The following is a 20,860-nucleotide window of genomic DNA, read 5'->3' as shown; positions in this document are numbered from 1 at the left end:
TTTTTACACCATGCATTTGGGTCAAAAGAACAACAGAAGCGTCTCTTTTTTTGTTGTTTTTGTAGCTGTGTTCTTCGAAAAACCTTACAAGAGGCATTCACTCACTTAGCCTGTGTGTGTGTGTGTGTGTGTGTGTGTGTGTGTGTGTGTGTGTGTGCGGAAGCAAAACAGAAGCTCTTTTACGATCTGGCTAAATGGCAGGTTAAAGATTCCTTTCACTAATTTCCAACATCAGCAAAGACTTCTTTCAGCCTGTTCTCTCTTCAGAGGGGATAAAACACCCTGGAGAACAACTCCTAGACACTCACGTGTAATTTTGCCAGACTTAGACACACACACACATAAAACAACAACAACACACACACATAAACAGACGACAGATGTTCCACGGCAGCAACAGCGCAGATGCAGGCAGGGAATTGCCCTTTGAGGTCTTCATTGCTTCAGTATAAAGCTGCTTAAGGCTTTTAGAGCTGTAACGGGCAACGAGCAGCGATGGTGATTTACACACTGTATGTTTTCACAGGAATCAGAGAGGGAGAGAGGAAAGAAAAGGTGGCTTGTGAACGAGAGGAGGCGTTATTTCTCCCTGCGTGTTTCCTCATTTGAAGTTGTGCAAGAACTTGTTTTTTTTCTCAAGCGCTGCCTCTTTCTGAACTTGCTTCTCTCTGTAGATCAGCGTGACAGGGAGAAAAGCAGGGGATTCATGTGTGGGAAACTGCAGCAGGAAGGAAAGTGCAGCTGGGAATTTCTGCCTGGAGCAAAGCAGACTGGAGGTCTGTGGCGAAAAAGACGAGAGAAAGGGAGGAGAAGGGGAAAGAGAAGAGAGGAGAGAGGTAGAAAAGATGGCAGAGGAGCAAAGGGGATGATGAAAGATTGAAGCAGGGATGACATGAAGCGTGAGATGGGAGGAGGAGAGAAGACTTGATGTGATGAAGGAGGAGCGAAAGTGCACTTTACATAATGAAGAGACTGGAAGATGACAGAGGGAAGGGAATCTTGTCCTCACACCTTCGCCGGATGTCAAGGCAAGTCACATGCTCACACACACTTAAGACACTTTTATACCTGTAAAGCTACACCTGCACACTCACCACCTTCCCAGAAAATTGGGGTGGAAGGCAGCCAGCTTATATACACACACATGAATGAAATGTGGACTTGGACCTGCAGTTGTACACACACACACATTGCATCAGAGTGGACACGCAAGCTGGATGTTGTTTCATTCAGATCTGCTGTGACAAGAAGAAATACACTGTCTCCACCCCTCCCTACTCCCAGGGGCTTCTGCTTCAGAGCATGTGTGTGTTTTCTGCACCCTTGTTGCACTCTCTCTCAGCCCACTAACCTGTAATTTGATGTTTGTGTACATACCTGCAGATACACAGCCTCAGCGCACACACTCCCTCTCCGCTCTCTCTCTTACACACACACACACTCTCGCTCTCGTCCTAAGAGCAGCAGGTTCCCTGGAAGCAGCCAAACTGTCAGTGACTGTTGCAAACACATGCTTGCTCTCAGCTCGGCTCTTTCTTCAGTCGCTGCCAAGGGAGGAGGAGGAGGAGGAGGAGAAGAAGAAGAAGTGAGGCTGGAAGGAACAGACTGAAACACACAGATAGGAAAGAGAAAGAGACAGCCTTGGACCAACCTCTGACTGCTTACCTCTCGCCTCTGCCTTGGCTGACTGTGTGGGAGACTGGAGGCAGCCTACAAGTGATGCCTCGCACTCTCTGGAGCAGCACATAGTCAGGGATTTCTTTCTACATTTTCCCCTCTCTCTGTTACAATGATGAGGAGAGACCGTCTCTTCCTGGCCGTGACCCTCACAGCCATCTTCTCTGCTGACCTCTACTTCATCCTCCTGCCAAAGCTGCGGAGCGTGGGGCAAAGATCAGATCACTTCTGCCCATGTGGTTCTGACAACCTCACCCTTCCCAGACACGGGGGTCTCGCCACCCCGCAGCTCTCCAACTGGACTTCTGCGCCACCCCTGGATGGTACCACATCTGAGCCTACTGATGGAGGCTCAAAGCTGGGGAGGCTGTTCGCTCACCCTCTGTACAACATCCAGACTCCGGCGATGGGGCCGGAGGAGAGGCTGCTGCAAGCGGAGCAGCTGATGGAGTACTACAGAAAGAAGGTGTCACGCTGGGAAAGGTGAGTTTCAGGTGTTTTTAGATTTTAAAAATCACATTTACACATTCCCAGAGCAAATGATTTTGTAACAGCTGACAATCATCTAAACATGGATTGTGTTGCTCAACTTTATTGTGAAAGAGGAGCATGCTCATTTTGGCTGTGAGAGGGCGCGCTGGGGCTTGACTGTGGTCACGGGGCAGGGTCACTGACACCACGGCCAAACCCTACGCAGACGCACACAAACACACATCCACGCGCATAAACACACTTATGCATTTGTTGATGATAACGGATGTACACCCACAGACAGACAGCCGGATGTGTAGACAATTCTGTGCGTCACAAAAGTCTAATGTCGAGTGTGACGGTGGCAGAAAAAACCTCGCAAACATGTCACTCTGAGAGCTCGCATCTGGAACGCTCTCTTTAAGGTAAACACGGATTTAAAACTGCTAAAGCTCATCTTAATCTGTGGGAGCCGTTGCCGTCTTGGCTTGTGAGGCTGTCTGTCTCTCCCGACACAGTGCACTCCCTCCAGAGATACAGATTTTGGGCTCTCATAGTGGAAAATAAGAAGAAATATGAGCAAGGATCTCCTCTCTCTCTCCTTGCTGCCTTTTACAAATGTGCACACAAACAATGGATAGCCCAAAGGCTTGTTTAAGACTTGCTAAATCTTGCAACAGCATCTCAACACTGCAACAAACACACCTAGGAGAGCTTTATGATGGCTCTGAAAAACGGTTTTATTTGTATGTTGAAGAAGGAAACAGGTTTAAAACAAACTGACCCGTTGACCTGTTTGTGTGTGTTTGTGTGTGTTTGTTCTTATTGGCAAACACTGCAGGAAATGACCGTTAGAATGTTCTCTACTTCCTCCAAACTCTGTGGTCCGCACTTGTCCTTTGTCCTGATTACCCTGATCTGTCACTTAAGCCGACCGGGTGACTGATGGCTCATATTTATAGCCCATCGCTCTATCATCTCTGCACTTCATGCAGCCCGTGCTGGAGTCTGTTTGGGTTGGGAGATGACCGTCCCATTCAGTGCGGTCGGCTCCTGGCAATGTGGTGCGGCTCTCACCACAGACTTATTTGTTTTGGTCTCAGATTATTGTTGCTCAGGATTTAAGTATAGCAGCGAGGAGAGGAGGCTGTGGAAATTCAGAGGGTTGTTACAACTGCTGTTAAAAACGACAGAGAGCCCATAAGACAAACTAATAAAACTCTATATGTGGATGCGAGATTGGGCTATGGGGGGAAAAACAAGCAAATAAAAGCAGTTATAAAACAGGGTGTGCTATTAATCGTATCTCCGTGTGGTACATCGTATCCTCTTTCATTTTCAAACACATTCTTGTGAGACCTGCTGCTAAGAAAACCTGTTGAATGCACTTTGCCTTGGATTTCTGGCACCAAGCATTGCTCCAGATCTGTGGGCTTTCCAAAATAAAATACAGCCTTTAGAAAATGTTGTAAGAAACTATTGGCAAGCAGTGAATGTTTTTTTTAAGACACTTGGCAATCCAGGTTTTGCAAGAGCACAGCAAGAGCCCTGGTCTTATTCAGTCGCCTGCCTCATGTAACACGGTTTTCACAACCCCTCTGCAGCAAGGAAATGTTTGATAAAACCATGCTGGAAAGGCGTATATTTACTCAAGTACTGTACTTAAGAACAATTTAAACATACTTTCCATTTTATGCTACTTTATGCCTCTACTCTATTACATTTCAGAGGTAAACACTGTACTTTTTTCCAGCACTAAGTATCTGAAATTGGCTCCACATTGACAAACTACACCATTTAAATAAAGTGCAACTTTAGACAACTTTTCATCTTTTCCCCTCTTGCATTTCTAAGTGATATTGTTGGCACCGCTGTCGCAAAGACAACCGGATCGCTTTCCGTTTTCCTCAAAGCCCAGCAACGAGGCTCTTTTTCTTTTGCTGGTTAGAGTTTCAGATTCAGATTCAGACAACTTTATAATCCCATTAGGGGCAATTTGTCTGAACAGCTTGCCTTCCACACATACTATAACATACAGTAACAAGTAGACACATAAATAGATGAGCCAAGTTCAGTGGAATAAAGGAATTTATAAATAATACAAAAGTTAGTAGACTGATTTTCCACAGTTACTTTGGTTGTTCCACCAGGTGCCATTTCCACTACTGGGGATAGTAACTGCAAAGAACTTACAATGAGTGCGACAGTTTAATTCCCTTTTCATTCGCGATGAAAGTTCATTCGTATTAAAAGTGATCTTGTAAACACCTAATTTGGAATGAAAATGGCCAATGCGATTGAAAATTCATTCCGATGTAAGGGGCTGGAATATTCTGTTTCTAATTCTGAATGAAAGAATTTCTCGCATTTATATACACTCATTCCTCTTTAAGTTCATTCCGGTCTTTCTGCACATGCTCGTTTCCTTGCCCTTCTGGCGCGATGACGTATATAACACGCGCGACTCGCTGCACTAACCGGTTTCCACTCGTCACAGCACGGTCTTCTATCTCCCTTCTTCAACCTTCTACCTCCCTTCTCCTCCTCAACAGACGAAGCATTAGCAGAACAAGGTTGTTGTCGTACTGCTGTTTCAAGGATATAAGCAAAACAAGCCCGAAAAAGGCACTAAGAACGGCGTCGTCAAGCATCTTGTTATCTGGAACGAGGACTACAGTGTTTTCTTCCGGTAAACGTAAACATGTAACATCCGCCCCGCCCCCTATCCAATCAGAAACCTTCCCTGCCCCAAACCTTGCGTGGACCCGAATAAAGGCGATTAAACTGATCTCCCGTGTAAACCCTCATTCGGAATGAATATTTCCCATGTAAACTACTTGGAAAGACTTTAATTCTGGATGATTTCATTCAGATTTATTTAACTAATGAGAAGCCATCATGTAACCTCACCCAATGATACTCTTTGGTAACTGGAGATAGCTACCAAGGAAAACAAAAGCTGTTCCTGTTTTGGCTCTGCAGTAGTTGACACACTTCCTTTGTGCCATAAATCAAGCCTTCATGTTTGGTGAGTTGGTACCAGGTGGCAGATAGAATTTCATAGTAAAAGTAAGGCTTATAAGGAACCAGTCTAAACACCGATAGTGTCATTATTCTATTGCCATTAAATTGTACCATAAACATTGACTGCATAAAGATAAACTGAAGAAAAAAGTGATCAATTTCCACTTTAAAAGGTGATAAAACACACTGTGAAAAGAGCCATTCTGCATAATGAGTACTTTTATTTTGATACTTTGGTGCATTTTGCTGGTACAGTAACACATTTGTAGTTTTACTAAGTAGCATTTTGAATTCAGGACTCTCACTTGTAATGGAATATTTTCAGACTGCAGTATTTCTACTTTTAACTTGTGAAAAAAAACCCATATAAAACATATCACTAACTCTTTTAATAAAGTTTTTATATCACTTGTGGTCATTTCCCACGGTTAATCTCTGTTCTTACTCCACAGACATATGAAACTATACAGCGAAGCGGCGGCTGTGTCCAACATCACTGTGACTGAGCATGAAGTGACCTTCGACCCCGATGCCAGCTGGATGAAGTTCCACCTGGGAATAAACCGCTATGCTTTGTACTCCCGAGATGACCCTGCCATCCCACAACTGCTCAAGGACATGCAAGGCATGACGGTCATCAGCGCAGGTGAGAGATGGATGGATGGATCAGTATGTCAGTGTAAAATTAACTGTGATTGGCGTGATTGATGTGACATGTAGCCACCATTTGGTTTCACTTCGTTTTTGTGCCATAAAGTCAAAGCGGTTAGAGATGCAGACTTTCTGGCTGTGTCCATATCTTTGTGCTGATGAAGTGTTGACATAAAATTGCTGTATTTATTACCTTTAATGAGATCAATGTGTGCTAAATTATGAGCTAACAAACCTTTATCTCTCACAGATTACACTCAGGATGAGAAGGCCCTAAAAGGAGCATGCGATTGTTCCCAAGGTATGATCAATGAGGCTTTTTTTTTTTTTTTATCTGTTTGGGTTTCTTTCTTTCTCTTGCATGTGATGTTGTGTAGCTCTGTAGTTTTATGTACAGCGTGTAACGGCGTGAATGCTCAACTTCTGACTAGCCTCTTTGTTCCTCTCATTTTGTTTCTCTCTGTGCTTGGCGGTACCGTCAGAGACACACTGCTGCCTTTGTGATAGTGAAGGATTTTGTGTTGGTTTGGCATCAAAATCCAGATTCGTCTGTCTGTGTAAGACACTTGCTCTGGGGCAAACAAAAAAAAGCAGGCGTGCGTTTGTGTTCAAAGGCAGAACTCTTAATTAAATGTTTGATGTCTGCATACACTGAGGGAAGCCAGTGTTTCCAGGCATCAACCTACACACCAGCCGCCACCTACGCTGTCATCTCATACTGTACCTCTGAGCAGCACGCAAGCCAAAGCTGCAAATGTATGGATGTATAATTGAAAAAGTTACTGACAAAGCTGCTTTTAGTGGATGTTATTGTAAGAAAAAAAAGCAGATATGGTGGATGGAAGAGTGTGAAGCTAGCTGTTGGCTAAGTATAAATAATAAAGCTTTTATATAACAGATACAAATGGATGGGTTAAATGGAAACTTTAGTGTTTTTGAACCTGGACCCCATTTTCCCATGTTTTTGTGACGGATGGAAAAAAATGTTTTAGAACGGTGCCATGCCATTGTTCCAATGGCCCAAAATTCCAAAGCCCCATTATTTCAAAAAATGTCCCACTGGACCGAAAGCCCATTTCTCCAACAGCCCATTATCCCAAAAACAAATGTCCATTGCCCAAAAGTCAGTTAGTTTCAGTTACCTAGTGGTGTTTGAGCCATCAATCATGGGTGTTTTTATTGACCCTTGGTGGTGTTTTCCAGCCAGCCGTTTGAGCCAATGAATCCGTGTGTATTTCACGGACCAGACCCTGCTTTTCCAGTGACTTTCGTGCCACCAAACGTGGGTGTTACAAGCCAAAACATGATCTTTTCCAAAACATAATGAAGTGTTTTTTCTGCCAAGACATAACCAAACGTTAACAGCAGTGTTGTCAGCAAATGTGTCCATGGTCAGCAGAAATGTACGATGCAAGCATTTTGTGTTGTCTAACTGTAGGGAGTGTGTATTTTCAGAGATATGGAACTTCAGAGCAATGGCCATTTGTTTTTGGGATAACGGGCTGTCGGCGTAATGGGCTTTCAGTCCAATGAGGCATTTTTAAGACTAACAGGGCTTCGGAATTTCGAGCCGTCGGAACAACGGGCAGCCCCCCTTTTGAAAGTGGTCCAGTAATGAGAGAGCGCAGGCAGCAGCAAAACAGGCTGCAATTTAACCACTCAAGGCATGTTCGCATTGTCAATTTACGTGAACTAAAAGTGCTTGTTTTTGCCAGTGACAGGCTGAGATTGTTATTATAAGCGTCTGACAACATTATGGAAAGGACCCTACGGAGAAACATTTTTCTTTACCTTTCACTGGTCTGTTTGTTATTGTGACCAAGTCTCGTTCAGAAGTCTCACAAGAGGTGACTTGTTGCAGGATGACAATGGTGAAGACATTAATGAGAGCTGGATAGTGCCAGGATGAGTTTGTTGTGTTGTAGTATAGAAATGGTAGCTTAGGGTTATCTTAAACACCACGGTAACAATCTGAGCATGTCGGGGGCAAAAACTAGTCCTTTTAATGGTTACGTAGCAGCTTGTTTCCCTGCTCTCTCTCAATACTGGACCAATTCTAAAAAATGTTGTCTCCATTAGTCACGTAGACACAAAAACATAGGAAAACAGAGTCCAGGATGAAAAACACCAGAATGTGGTATAGTTTTTCATGTCAAAATATGAACACTAAATCAAATTTTATTAGCAAAAAGAGCTCCAAACTTTTCCAAACTTTCAGACTTGCACATATTTTTTTATATTCTGCTTTCTGTCCTGTCTCTGCCTCACCAGCAGTGAAGTGGCTGACCACACAAACATCATTCACTGCCAAGAAGAAATGCAACAAAACAATCCGTCCCGTCAGTTTAAATTTAACCTCAAAAGACTTTCTCATTATTCCAGCATAACCGAAGAGCGACAGTGTTCATCGGCCTGAAAGGCTGCATATGCCAGTTTTGGTCCCCTTTTTACTCATTTCCAGAAGTACTGATTGTAAACCTTGATTGATTGTTAACTATTAATACCCTAGGGTCTGACTGAGCGCAGCAGGGGGAAGGCGTGTGTGTGGTTAGTCTGGGCTACTGCTGTGACATAATATACAGCCAGACAGCAAGACAGACAGGAATGCATGTTGCTGAGAGAGCAGAGCGCAAGCTGTGTGACCAACCCCCAATTACTTTATCACAGGGAACTGGCAGATCAAGAAAGTGTTCCAGTTTGATCTGGCCTCCGGGGCAATAAGATAAAAACCAAATACTGACTAAGTGTTTACCTTTGTCGAGCTAACAGTCTAATTTCTACATTATGTAAACGAAACCTTTCTTTGTCTTTCCGTCTCTCTGTTCTAGTTGTGAAGCCCAGCGGACATCACCTGAAACTGGCTCTGAAGATGCAAAACTTTGCTAAAGCCATGTTCAAACCAATGAGGTGAGGACTGAATCCACATTATAGAGTTCCTGGTCCATATCAAACACCATCAGTGGACTACAGTGACCAATAGGTGGAGCATTCTGCATTCTGCAATACATTTTAAACACTTAAACATTATATTACAGTATAATATCTCACATCATGTTAACTCACGTCAGGCTAAATGATCTAGTATGTGTTAAAATAACAGTATTTGTGGTGTTGATTATATACTGCTGACTATTGCAGCTGACAGCTTAATCACTGTGTTCGTCTTAACTGTGTGTGCGTGTGTGTGTGTGTCAGGCAGCAGAGGGACCAGGAGACGCCAGAGAACTTCTTCTACTTCGTTGACTTCCAGAGACACAACGCAGAGATTGCTGCCTTTCACCTGGACAGGTACAGCCCTCCTCTCCTCTTGTAACGCTCATCATCACTTCATTGTTTTTCCTGTTTTACTGCCGTCTCTGACACACTCTGTGTATTTTAAGTGGTCTCTCAGTGAATTTATGCAGCAGTGGTAACTGCTTGGGGGCAATTTTATTTTTTGTTGCACATCTGTCATTTTATTGGCTCCAGTTATGGCTCTGGTGCATACTGAAGTGCAACAAATGTTTTTGTCAGGGCTCTTTATTTTAAAAGCACAATACGTGATGCAAATGGGCAACTAAAAGCAGGAAGTAAAAAGGTAAGTAAAAATGAGTTATTAGTGGCTTCCAGTGCTGTTAAATTACTGAACAGCGGTGTGACATGCCTATATTTTAAATTATGAGCAGTTGAGAAACACATATAATGCTCAATTATCATATATCAAAGTTCTGATGTCATACTAGTGCCATTGCTGTAGGGATGGTCCACCACCTTGATCCAGACTGAAACATCTCAGGAAATACTGGATGGATTGGCATTGCAATTTGTACTGACATTCATTGTCCTCAGAAGATGAATCCTAAAGACTTTTAGGCCAAGTCCACACAACACTTTGTTCTCACAGAAATTCCCAAATGAAAACAACAAAACACAACTGAAGCGCTGTCAAGACCATGTCACATCCACAGTCAGCGATATTACCATAACCCTAGAGCCATGCAAAGACGAAGAAGAAGATGTTGGCCAATCAGATGCCTGAAAAGAAGGCTATTATGTGGCAGTGACCTCCATAGTACATTCTGAAGCCTCTCTTTCTCAATATAGCTGAAAAGTAACTGTACATTTACATGTAAACATGTTAAAAGCAAGGTTAGAACCAGCACTAGTTTTGACAATGTCCGCCTTTGCACAAAATATCACCTCCTTTGTGATGCCTCACAAAGGAGATAACGCTGCACACTCTGACATTTCAAGTCAAAAAGTTTTACCTGTCTTCACATCAGCACTGGAAATAGAGTTCCTGACATTCTTCACTCTGGAGAGGAGTTTTAAAAAAGGTTTGTTTTGAGTGACCTAAGACACAAGTTGCGTGTTGACAAAAGGTCAGCATTCTAACAAGCTGAACTAAGATGGCCAACATGATAAACATGACACCTGCTTTGCCTCAGCATTGTCATCGCGAGCATGTTAGCATGTCTTGTCAACATGTCCATATGGTGTTTTTTATTTTCTACATGACATATCATGAGTGAAAAAAGCAGTCAACATCATGGCGGAGCATTTTCACCTTGGAACTGCAGTGTACCTACAGAATGACAGTTTCAAAAACACGGATTCTAACTTCCAGGGTTTGTTACATCACAATCCTTAGGAACCATTCCCATAAAACTATGGCAAAAAAGAGGTATCAGAGGCGAAGCCAAGTGTAGCAACGTATTGGTATTTTTAAAGTAAAGTTTCAGTTTCACTTCATGTCAGAGATGTGTCACGGTATCTACGTCCATTATTTCTTCCAGTCTATGGTGCATACTAAATATGGCAATTGTGTAGAGGTACATATAAGCCATTTTAAAGCATGAAGGGCTTTTCCAAACATGTAATTCTGATTAACAGAGATACGTTCTTAAGGGTTTAATCACTGCCAGGAGAGGAACTTTGAATAAGCAGAGAAAACATTCCTATTGTAACATACCACTGATAAACAGAAATAAATACAATCATTTCAAAAAATCCTAGAAATCCTAACTGGTATCCAACAAATACATATAAATGAAAACTACGTCTCCTGCTGCCAACAAATAAACCACCAACCCCATGCGAAAGATTGCAACATGTTTTCCCCACCCAGGATTTCCAAACTAGCTGATCAGTAGAAACCACAGGCTATGGGCAAACACCAGAACACACACACACATCCCTGTGTAATTGCACATCAGCTGAGGTGAAGTGATTCACTCTGAAACATAGTCATCTGAGCGAGACAGTATTATTAAGAAGCCACACACAATGATAAGTCGCCGCTTCACCACACCAGACAGAAAACAACAGAAACGCCACGTCAACAACTCAACAGTCTCTATAATTATTATTACTCTGTTTATCTGCTCATATTATAAAGATATATTAGTCCTTAAAATGTTAGAATCAGTAACAGTTTCTGTTAGTAAACACAAACAGACGGATCATTTGTCTGCTCTCTCCTATTTTTAATTTAAGGCGGTGTGTTTTTAATCTGTGGCAGTGTGTTGTTTCTCTCTGTTGTGTCTGCGGTGGCTGCCAAATCCTTATCATCATCGCGAGCAATCAGCAGTTGGGGAATGCCGACGAGCTGAGAAACAGCCATTCAGCTTCACACACACACTGATAGTTGTTTGATTACTGTTTGTGAGACATGACTGAAATAGGGTCCTTGGGGAGGTATAAGCTCTTGATGATGTGTATGAACACAGCCAGCCAAATTATACAGCGTGGAGACTGTCAGTGGGAAACATTCATTGATAAGAATCAGTGAAAATAAACCGCGGGTTCCTGTGAAATGAGGTGAGGAGACAGAGATAACGATACCATCATCCTGACAGGGTTCACATTACACTTACATTAAATTTATGTAAGCATGAACTGTGTGAACTTTGAAGTATTCCTCACCCAAGAAGCAGTTCCTACTGGAGTTTTCCTCTGACTCTTATCAACTTATTTTTCAGGATCCTGGACTTCCGGAGAGTCCCTCCGGTGGCTGGCAGGCTGGTGAACGTCACAGGAGAAGTCCTCCAAGTCACCCACAATGAAGACCTACGAGCTGTCTTCTTCACCTCACCAGGTAAAGAACCAGCTGTGTTTCAAGCATGTAGGAGAGCTATGTTGGCCAATGCAAAAACGACAGTCTAGAGCCCATGTTTGGTTTGCCAGCTCTGGACTACTGTAGAACCAAAACATAGACTGTGTATAAAGATGGACAACGCATCTCCACTTGTCCCCACTGTACAAAAATGAAGCCAAACTATCGGATAAGGCTGCTAAAATCTTAGGCTGGTAACTTCATTTGGAGCCAGGGTCCATCTCTCAAGTTCCTCCCCATACACCTGTCCAACCAATAGCAAGCAGCAGCATCAAATAACTAATTAAAACCAAACTTATCAGAAAAACTAACACTTGAACATACAGTAGCATGATAAGAACTACTTTATTTTAAGGGTACTTTAATCTTTTTGGCCCATGTCTCATCCACTCACATGGAGTGGGTTGGGTGTATGTCCTGCACGGCAGCCAGCCACCAGGGAGCAATCAAGATGCTTTGGCTTTGACTTTAGGGGAGCTGTTGTGACGTCCATCTTTTTTTATACAGTCTGTGCCCCTAACCACACCACCACATAAATCATACATCTGAGTGTGATCCATTGGAGCTTTTCCTAAATGAGTGTGCCTAACTTATAAACGACAGAACAGCTTATATGACCGTTAATTGTCGTAGTGTTAAACACATGGGTAATGTTAGGAAACAGATGGAGTTACACCAAAATTATAGGGTTAGGTTTAGGCAACAAAACTCTTTTGTTAGGTTTAGAATAAGCATCATGGTTTGGCTTAAAATTGATAATAAGGTATGAAAGTCCAGTGTTTGTTTGACCCCCCTCCCTGTTTTCCTTTGCTCCCATAATGATAAAATATGGGTTGTAATTTCTGTGTGTAAAAATGCCCTTTGTGGATGTATTTTGGAAGAGGACAGTCTCATAGAACAACATGGTGAACTCTATGGCAGATGTAGATGTGCAAATATATAGAAACTGCTCACTCTAAGGTAACAACAATGATTCTTAGTTTCTGGTGAATATACTCTAATGAAAACAGTTATGAATACAATATCATTTCTGCCAATGTATCCCCCTAAATTGTACATACTTAACCTTTAAAGGAATTTCTTAATATTTAGGAATACACTTCACTTTTTTTTGCCAAGACTTGGCTGAGGAGATTGATACCACTCTCCTCTGTGAGAATGATATCAATCTTCCCATCTAACTCTCAGCAAGAGCACAAATAGAAAGGGGAACTCCTTCTCCTTCTGTTGGACCACCATGGGACCCTATTTTGGGAGAAAAAATTGCGCTGTAGTTGGTTGTGCCATGAATTGCACATATGATTGTCAGTTTAAAAGCTAATTTTGCAAGTCAAGGAAGTCGCAGTTTCTTGTACAACTTTTAAAATATAAGACCGTGAAAATACATAATTAGAGAGACTACACCCTCCATAAGTCGCGTGAGTGATGTCAAGACTTTCCTAGGTGTACTCACATGAGCAATGTGTTGTAATCGTTCTTTTGCTTCCCAGCTGACAAAAAGACAGGAGTCACTGGATAAAACTCATCACATAAGACAATGTTACATGTGAGCCAAGGTAACGACCATGTTGGAGTTGGTGACATACATTGTGCAGAATGAGAGATATAGTTCACTGAGTGGTTTCACACAAAACTCAGTGGTAATACAACAAACTGTGACCTTGTTGACTTGCAAAATTATCATTTAAATGGACAAATATATGTGTAATTCACAGCACACTTTCTCATTTTATTTTAAACGGATGAAATAGTATTATGACCATGTTCAGCAGCAATGTGACCAGTTTATTCTATATGTAATTTTAATAACACTTCAGTGTCTGCAGTATGTACATATAACTTTGCAAACAAGACAAATCTGTGTAAAACTAAGGCTGTGAGTTATTTTAGTTCAGTTTGATGTTGCTCTTGTTAATGGCACAGCACACAGTTGGCGGGAAAGGCAGAGCTGATCAAACAGCATGTAATTGTATGTGAACACGAAACTCATTTTGCATTCCGCCATTTCTCTCTGCTTCCCAACAGCAAACAACACATGTTTCTTTGCCAAGTGTCTCTACGTGTGTAAAACGGAGTACGCAGTGTGCGGGGGCCCCGACCTGCTGGAGGGCTCGCTGTCTGCCTACCTGCCCGGCCTCAGCATTGCTCCCCGCATCTCCATCCCCAACCCCTGGATACGCTCCTACACCTTCACTGGACGAGAAGAGTAAGACCCCAATCTCTGTGCACTCAAGAGGATTAACATTTTATTTCATAGGAAAATACTTGCATTTGACCTCCTATAATATAAATGCATGGGACAAAAATATAAAAGCAATACTTTTGTTTATGTTAAAATACATTCAAATAAGAGGTCTAAGACTTTTTATATGCGTACAAAAGACTTATTTCTCTTAGATTGTTCACAAATATGTGTAAATCTGTGTTATCTATCCACCTGATAGCTGTGGCATGACGATGCTGATTAAACAGCATCATTACTACACAGGTGTGCCTTGGGATGGTCACAATAAAGGGCCACTCAGAAGTGTGCAGCTTTATCTCACAACACAAAGCCTTGAGAGAGAGTACTATTGGCGTGCTGACTGCACGAATGTCCACCATTGCCATTAGCCGTCAATTGAATGGTCATTTTACTACCATAGGCCCTTTCCATGAATTTGGCAGTACATCCAACCAGCCTCACATTCAAAGACCACATGGAGATAATTTCTCATCAGATCAGTTGGATGTACTGCCAAATTCTTGGCGGGTACATCCAACTGGTCTAGTGAGCCAGCCTAGGGCCTCCACATCTAGCTGCTTTACCTGCATAATCATGTGAGAGTAGTCACTAAGATGGGCTTCCCTGAGATAATTTATGACAATTTGTGAAAAAAGTCTGCGGTTGTGCAAACCAGTCATAGCATCAGCTGTTAGAGTGGCGGGTCTCAGACGATCTTGCAAATGAAAACACTGGATGCGAAGGTCCTGAGCTGATGTGATTACACGTGACCTGTGGTGGTGAGGCTGATTGGTTAAACTGCGAAATTCATGCCAATGCCATTGGTATGCTGATTGCAGGAATATTCGCCATTGCTGATGCCTGTTAACAGAATAGTAATTTTACTGCCGTGAATTTGTCAGTACATCCAATCGGCCATCATCTCTCTAGACATGTAGATTATTTCTCATTCAACTAGTTGGATGTACTGCGAAATTCTTAGCAGTCCATCCAAATTCTTGGCAGTACATCCAACTTAGTAAGTAAGTGCACTGGATGTGAAGGTCCTGAGCTGTTGTGGTTACATGTGGCCGGCTGTTGTGAGGCTGGTTGGTTGTACCGCCAAATTCATGGAAGCAACACTGGAGATAGCTTATAGTAGTGAAATGATTCAATTCAGGGACAACAGCTTTGGTGGACATTCCTACAGTCAGCATAACAATGGTACACCTCCTCAAACCTTGGGACATCTGTGGCACTGTGTTGTGTGATCAAACCGAACATTTCATAGTGACCTTTACTGTGACCATCCCAAGACACACCTGTGTTGTAATGGTGCTGAATAACCCCTTTGTGTGCAAAGAAAAAAGTCTTAGATCTTTAATTTCAGCTCATAAAAAATAAAAACAAAAACAAAACTATTCCTTTCGTATTTTGTTCAGTGTATATGTGGCAAGGGTATTGTTGAAAATATGTTCACCATATGGTTTAGTTAAAGGTTAAACATGGTGGAAATTTACAGTCTTTCACTGACGCTGACTATGATCCAGCTGCGGTTGAGTCAGTTGGTGGCCTCCAGTCAGATTGTAAATTTCAGTATTTTCAAAATACAATAAAAGACCAGATTGCCCATAAATTCTGTTGTTGCTGAATCAAATCAGATGTTTATCTCTTTGGTCAAAGGATTTTCCATTTAAGGGTAAAAGAGATGAAAGAGTGCTTTGTTTAATTTGACCCTTTCTTTCTTTACTAGACCATTCACTAGTCATCCAGCCGCCTCTTCCTGTTTTGTTCCATAAATCTACAGAGTGGGATTCATCATTATATCATTATAATAATGCCTCAAAATCTAAGTTAACGGAAGGGTAGCTTTAAAATGTTGTTTTCTCGCATTGTTTCAAAGGTGTGGTCAAAATGTAGTAAACAGGTCCTGGATCAGAACTTTTGAATGATGTTATTTATGTCTGTTTTTTAAAGGTGGGAAGTGAATCCTTTCTACTGTGACACCGTAAAGCAGCTGTATCCCTATAACTCAGGCAACCGGCTCCTCAACATCATAGACATGTCCATCTTCGACTTCCTCATAAGTATGTCACATCACTTCATCGTCTACTATTCACACAAGCACTACAGCTTTTACGGTCGTTCTTTCTATAAAGTGTTTGTCTCTGTGTTACAGGCAACATGGACAGACACCACTACGAGATTTTTACTAAATTTGGAGACGAAGGATTTCTACTCCACTTGGACAATGCCAGAGGGTGAGACACAAATAACACAGAGCATTAAATTACAGTGAAATTAGGCCTTGTGGTTTCATTCCCTTATTGCATCTTGTGCTCAGGTTTGGGAGGCACTCTCAAGATGAGATGTCCATCCTGGCTCCACTAACTCAGTGCTGCATGTAAGTGACATATTATAAAGTGCTTGTTTGTTTCTTTGGACATTTGAAGGGTTTTAAGGTTCTGTATGTGACATTCTGGTTATTAATATAGCAACAAACAGCTATTTCCCATGTGAAGATATAGTGGAGTAAAGGCGTCCTGAGCAGAGAATGAAGTCATGCTCCCATCATGTGTTGTAATCTGCGCTTGTCTGTTTTTTGTTGTGGTGTTGTCTGGCCATGCGTGTGTTGGTGAACGTGAGTCCCTGTGTGTGTTGCACTAGTCTGAGTGGGCGGAATTCCGCTGCAGAGATCAGCCTCTCATTGGGCGGAATGAGCCACCCGCTGAAGTCCCGCCCTACCACCTCCGGTTGTGTAGCAGTTTTCAACCGTTTTCAACACGTCCTTTACTAACTTTTGCGGTGTTTGATCTTGTGGGGATGTAGCCATTTTTCTGCCATGGTTCGCGTCCTGTAGACGATATTTTTGTGGGCGTGTTACACCAAAACCTGTTTCCCCCCGGCAATATTTTTGCAAGCTCACCGTTGCTGTGGCACCGCCCAGAACGATTGTGATTGGTTGAAAGAAGTACAAGCAGCCGGGGCATTTTTTTTCTCGAATCTCAAAGTGAGAATCGGCCCAGCCAGACCTTTCTTTTCTTGAGAAAGGCCTGGTGAGCGAGACTAGTGTTGCACTGGCTAGCTAATTGCTGCAGTTCTGCACTGTGTTAATATGGTAGTTCCCGCTGATAACTGTTGCAGAAGCAGAGTGTCCACTTTGGGTAACCCTACATTGCTCATTGTTAGCACTGTAGGCACTGTTAGCACTGTAGGCGCTGTTAGCACCGTTTGCTGCAGGCACCCAGCTCAGCCCATAGATACCGGACCCAAAGATGGTGCCTGTTCATTCCAATTGAGTTGCTTGCCTGATGTACATGCCAAAAAAGTTTCTAGCTTCTGTGCTAACTTCCCCGTTGAATATGCGCAGTAGTGTATCTCCTGAGAGTTCCCGTTCAGCTCGCACACTCTACATTGTGATGATGTCACTGATTTTTTAATTACTTTTCTCAGCTAGATTCAAGTTTTATGATTTAAAAAAACCCTCCATGGATCAAAAATTCATAATAGAAAGAGTCGTAGCTGACCTTTTAAGCAGTTCAAGGTGTTCTGGACTGCAGGAAAATTTTTTTTGCTGCAATACTGCGAGTGGCCACTGGGAAAAATTGGCAGCAAGGCTGAGTAGCGTTCCTGGGGCCCTGGCTCAGCCACTTCCATTTTTTTTATCCTAAAATTATTTTTGGGGCTTTTTTGCCTTTATTGGATAGAGCAGCTGAAGATAGGAGAGGGGGAACAGAGAGAAGGGACGGCATGCAGCAATAAGCCACAGATTGAAGTGAACCGCGGACAATGCTAAGGACTCCCTCAACCACCTCCATGTTGAGAGCTGTTTGCAGGCAACCTCAGCTCAGACCCTGAATGTTGCATACAGCTGTGTATATACACTTAAAATGCAACCTGAAATTTATAAACAAAAAGAGACCTTGTGTCATTTTTAAAGAAGCAAACAAGTTTAGGCAGGAAAATGAATTTCTCATCCTCCTTCTCTAGGATAAAGCGCTCCACACTGCTGCGGCTCCAGCTGCTCGCCCGACCAGAGTTCAGACTCAGCGATGTGATGAGGGAGTCCTTGAAAGGTGACCCTTTACAGCCGATCCTAACGGAGCCCCACCTCTTAGCCCTGGACCGCAGGTTACAGAAGGTCCTAAAAACGGTCCAGCGTTGCGTCCGGAGGCTGGGTGAGGACGAGGTGATCACCAAGGACTTTATCAAATCCACAGCGAAACCTCAGACCGCCACAGAGACGGAAAAGGTCAGGTAACCCAGGATGTCGTCGCTGCTCTCCATTGCTGCTCTTTTCACCATAGATGACTTCACAATGAAGCGCGGTTGGCTCAGATGGTTTTTTCAGGAACAAGCCATAAATGGAAGATGCTGTGAAATCTTGAGAGCTTGTCAGAGAGGAAGGAATCTTACTGTGGAGGTTCAGGACGTGAATCACTGCAGGCCTTAAATTCCTATCACAGAGGGATCCTTTTTATTTGGTTTTGTTCCTTTCATGGTCATAAATTCCCTTTTATGACAACTTTTCATCCATCAATTAGATTTGGAATTGATACTCTTAAGTTAAACATTTTCAGAGAAATTTTAAACATCAAAAAGCAGTAAGACTTCTTTGATACATGAAGCTACATCGTCAGACACATCAAAATCAGCAATACAGTAAATATTCATAGGAGAAAGCTGTGATGCACTGGATCAGTTGTTTACCAAATTAATGCTCGTGAATTTTGTGATGTGATGTTATAATTATAAAATAAAACTATTTTGAAGAGAAACTACCACCTGCAAGTAATGGTAGTGTCAGTGTGTTTTTGGATGCATGTGTGTGAAAAAAGTACCACCTCTTAAAACAGCCATGTAGTTTCCTCCACCCCGTTTTCCAGACTTGTAAATCCCTCAGTGTTTAAACAGCTTCACCACAGAGCTGTCAACTAAAGCGGGTTGAGACAGAGGAACGACAAACCTAAAGCAACTGATGTGTGTTATATCATAATAACGCCAACGTTTTCCTTTTATTATTCTGTGACTGTGTTTTCCTGTGAACAAGCTGGAGTTTTGGCCTTTGTTATTTTCTTTGTTCCTATCTGACAAACTTGAAACATTCCAGGTCTTTGTCTGATGTAAAGTAAGACGAATAACCACAACTATTTTAAAGAGACTTCAGAGCTGGGGGAATGATGCCAAATCAAGTCAGACATCAGCCTGACAACACAAGCAGGGAGGCTGATAAGAGGCAAGATCCCACAATGTGCACTACACTGCTGGCGAATACCTTCATACCACAGTTTATCTTCACTGAAACCCAGCAGCAGGAATAAACTTTTAAAAAATGCCTGTCGAAAATGAAGAATGGCAGATTAGGAAATGAAGGAACACGCTGAAATTTTCCAAATAACTAAATAGCAACAATTTTAAAGCGGCACATGTTGGTGTGCTCTCCCAGAGCCAAGTACAATTTTTAATAATTAAGTTTAAAACTTTTGCTCATTATTTGAAAATATCACAGCACGGAAAAATGACCTAAGATGTCTACAGTCGTAAAAATCCTCTTAGAGGAAAAACTGAATGATTATTAACCAGAAAAGGCATGTTTAAAAATAATGAGACTTTACAGAGGAGGGATGAGGGAAAGGTAAACATCTATAATGTGGGTGTAGATTAAAATATTTTACACTTTTTATAGAGGTTGCAGTACAGGAATAAATACTCATTATCATAAGGGTTCTCCGCACTCAGGGCAGTGACCTGTCTCCCCCTGGTGGACAGATATCATGTTACAGCTGTTTTCAGAGCCTGTTACACACTCTGTGTCCAGTTTTAGTGAGATTGTCTTGAAACTAATTTCACATCATTTAAAGTTACAGTAACAGGAGGTAATTACATAACTGGGGGTCCATTAGAAGCATCCTAAATGGGGCTGCACAAAATAAGGAACGAATATTAAAGTGTCCTCAGTTCTGCATTTCCACTGCTTTCAGTGTAATTCTTATATACAAAAAAAGGCATGTTAAATAAAAAAAATAAAATAAATTATTTACAATATTTACTAGAAAAAATTGAACACAAAAGGCACCAATAAACAATGATAGATTCATTTTCTTTTTTTTCTCCTCTCTTTTTTCTTCTTATTTTATTAGGATCCCCATTAACACCAGCAACAGCATATTTTAAAATGCAGTTTTCTGCTGACACTCTTTTTGAACTAACACAAACTAGAATTATCGCCTTGAATGCCTCAACCAACCAGTCAAGTTGCAGTTTACATCCGCATCTGTCCAGACTCATAATATTGTGTAGTGAAGACTTTATTTAAAAGGTATTAAGTGTATTTTCTTCTATAAAACACAGATGCTTCACACGTGTCTTCCCCCCAGCACAGAAGAGCTATACAACCACCACAGTTTCACAGTGGGCACCTAAGATTACTGTCTCAGATTCAGAATCCAACCAAATGTCTCCCCTTCTGTTCCTGAGTTATGGCGTTAAATAACGGCCAAAAAGTGCTTTTGCAGAAAATTATGATGCCACAGTGAAGCTGAGCTTTGTCACTTAATAATGTATCAAACATTTGTGTGAAATTTTGTCATAATTAGCAAATTAATTCTTGAGTTATGGCCAAAATCCTGTTTTGTCAGCTCACAGTGACCTTTGACCACCAAATTGTAGTCACTTCATGGTTGGAGTCCAAGTGGACGTTTGTGCCAAAATTGAATGTTCATTATTAGGTACACCTGTTC

General features: G+C 42.0%; 1 protein-coding gene across 1 annotated transcript; it reads left to right on the top strand.

Moving 5' to 3' along the window:
* The first annotated feature begins 630 nt into the window (after window positions 1-630).
* On the top strand, window positions 631-18,904 carry fam20a (FAM20A golgi associated secretory pathway pseudokinase). Its single transcript, XM_049563719.1, has 11 exons — window positions 631-2,160; window positions 5,625-5,818; window positions 6,074-6,124; window positions 8,652-8,730; window positions 9,019-9,111; window positions 11,784-11,899; window positions 13,943-14,123; window positions 16,098-16,207; window positions 16,300-16,381; window positions 16,465-16,524; window positions 18,111-18,904. Exons 1-11 carry the CDS (start codon window positions 1,790-1,792, stop codon window positions 18,379-18,381), a joined length of 1,608 nt encoding a protein of 535 aa, XP_049419676.1. The 5' UTR covers window positions 631-1,789; the 3' UTR covers window positions 18,382-18,904.
* Window positions 18,905-20,860: the final 1,956 nt, after the last annotated feature.

The sequence above is a fragment of the Epinephelus fuscoguttatus genome, linkage group LG20 (assembly GCF_011397635.1).
Source record: "Epinephelus fuscoguttatus linkage group LG20, E.fuscoguttatus.final_Chr_v1".
Taxonomy (NCBI): Eukaryota; Metazoa; Chordata; class Actinopteri; order Perciformes; family Serranidae; genus Epinephelus; species Epinephelus fuscoguttatus.
The sequence above is the reverse complement of the archived record's forward strand: the minus strand, read 5'-3'. Positions and strand labels throughout refer to the sequence as shown.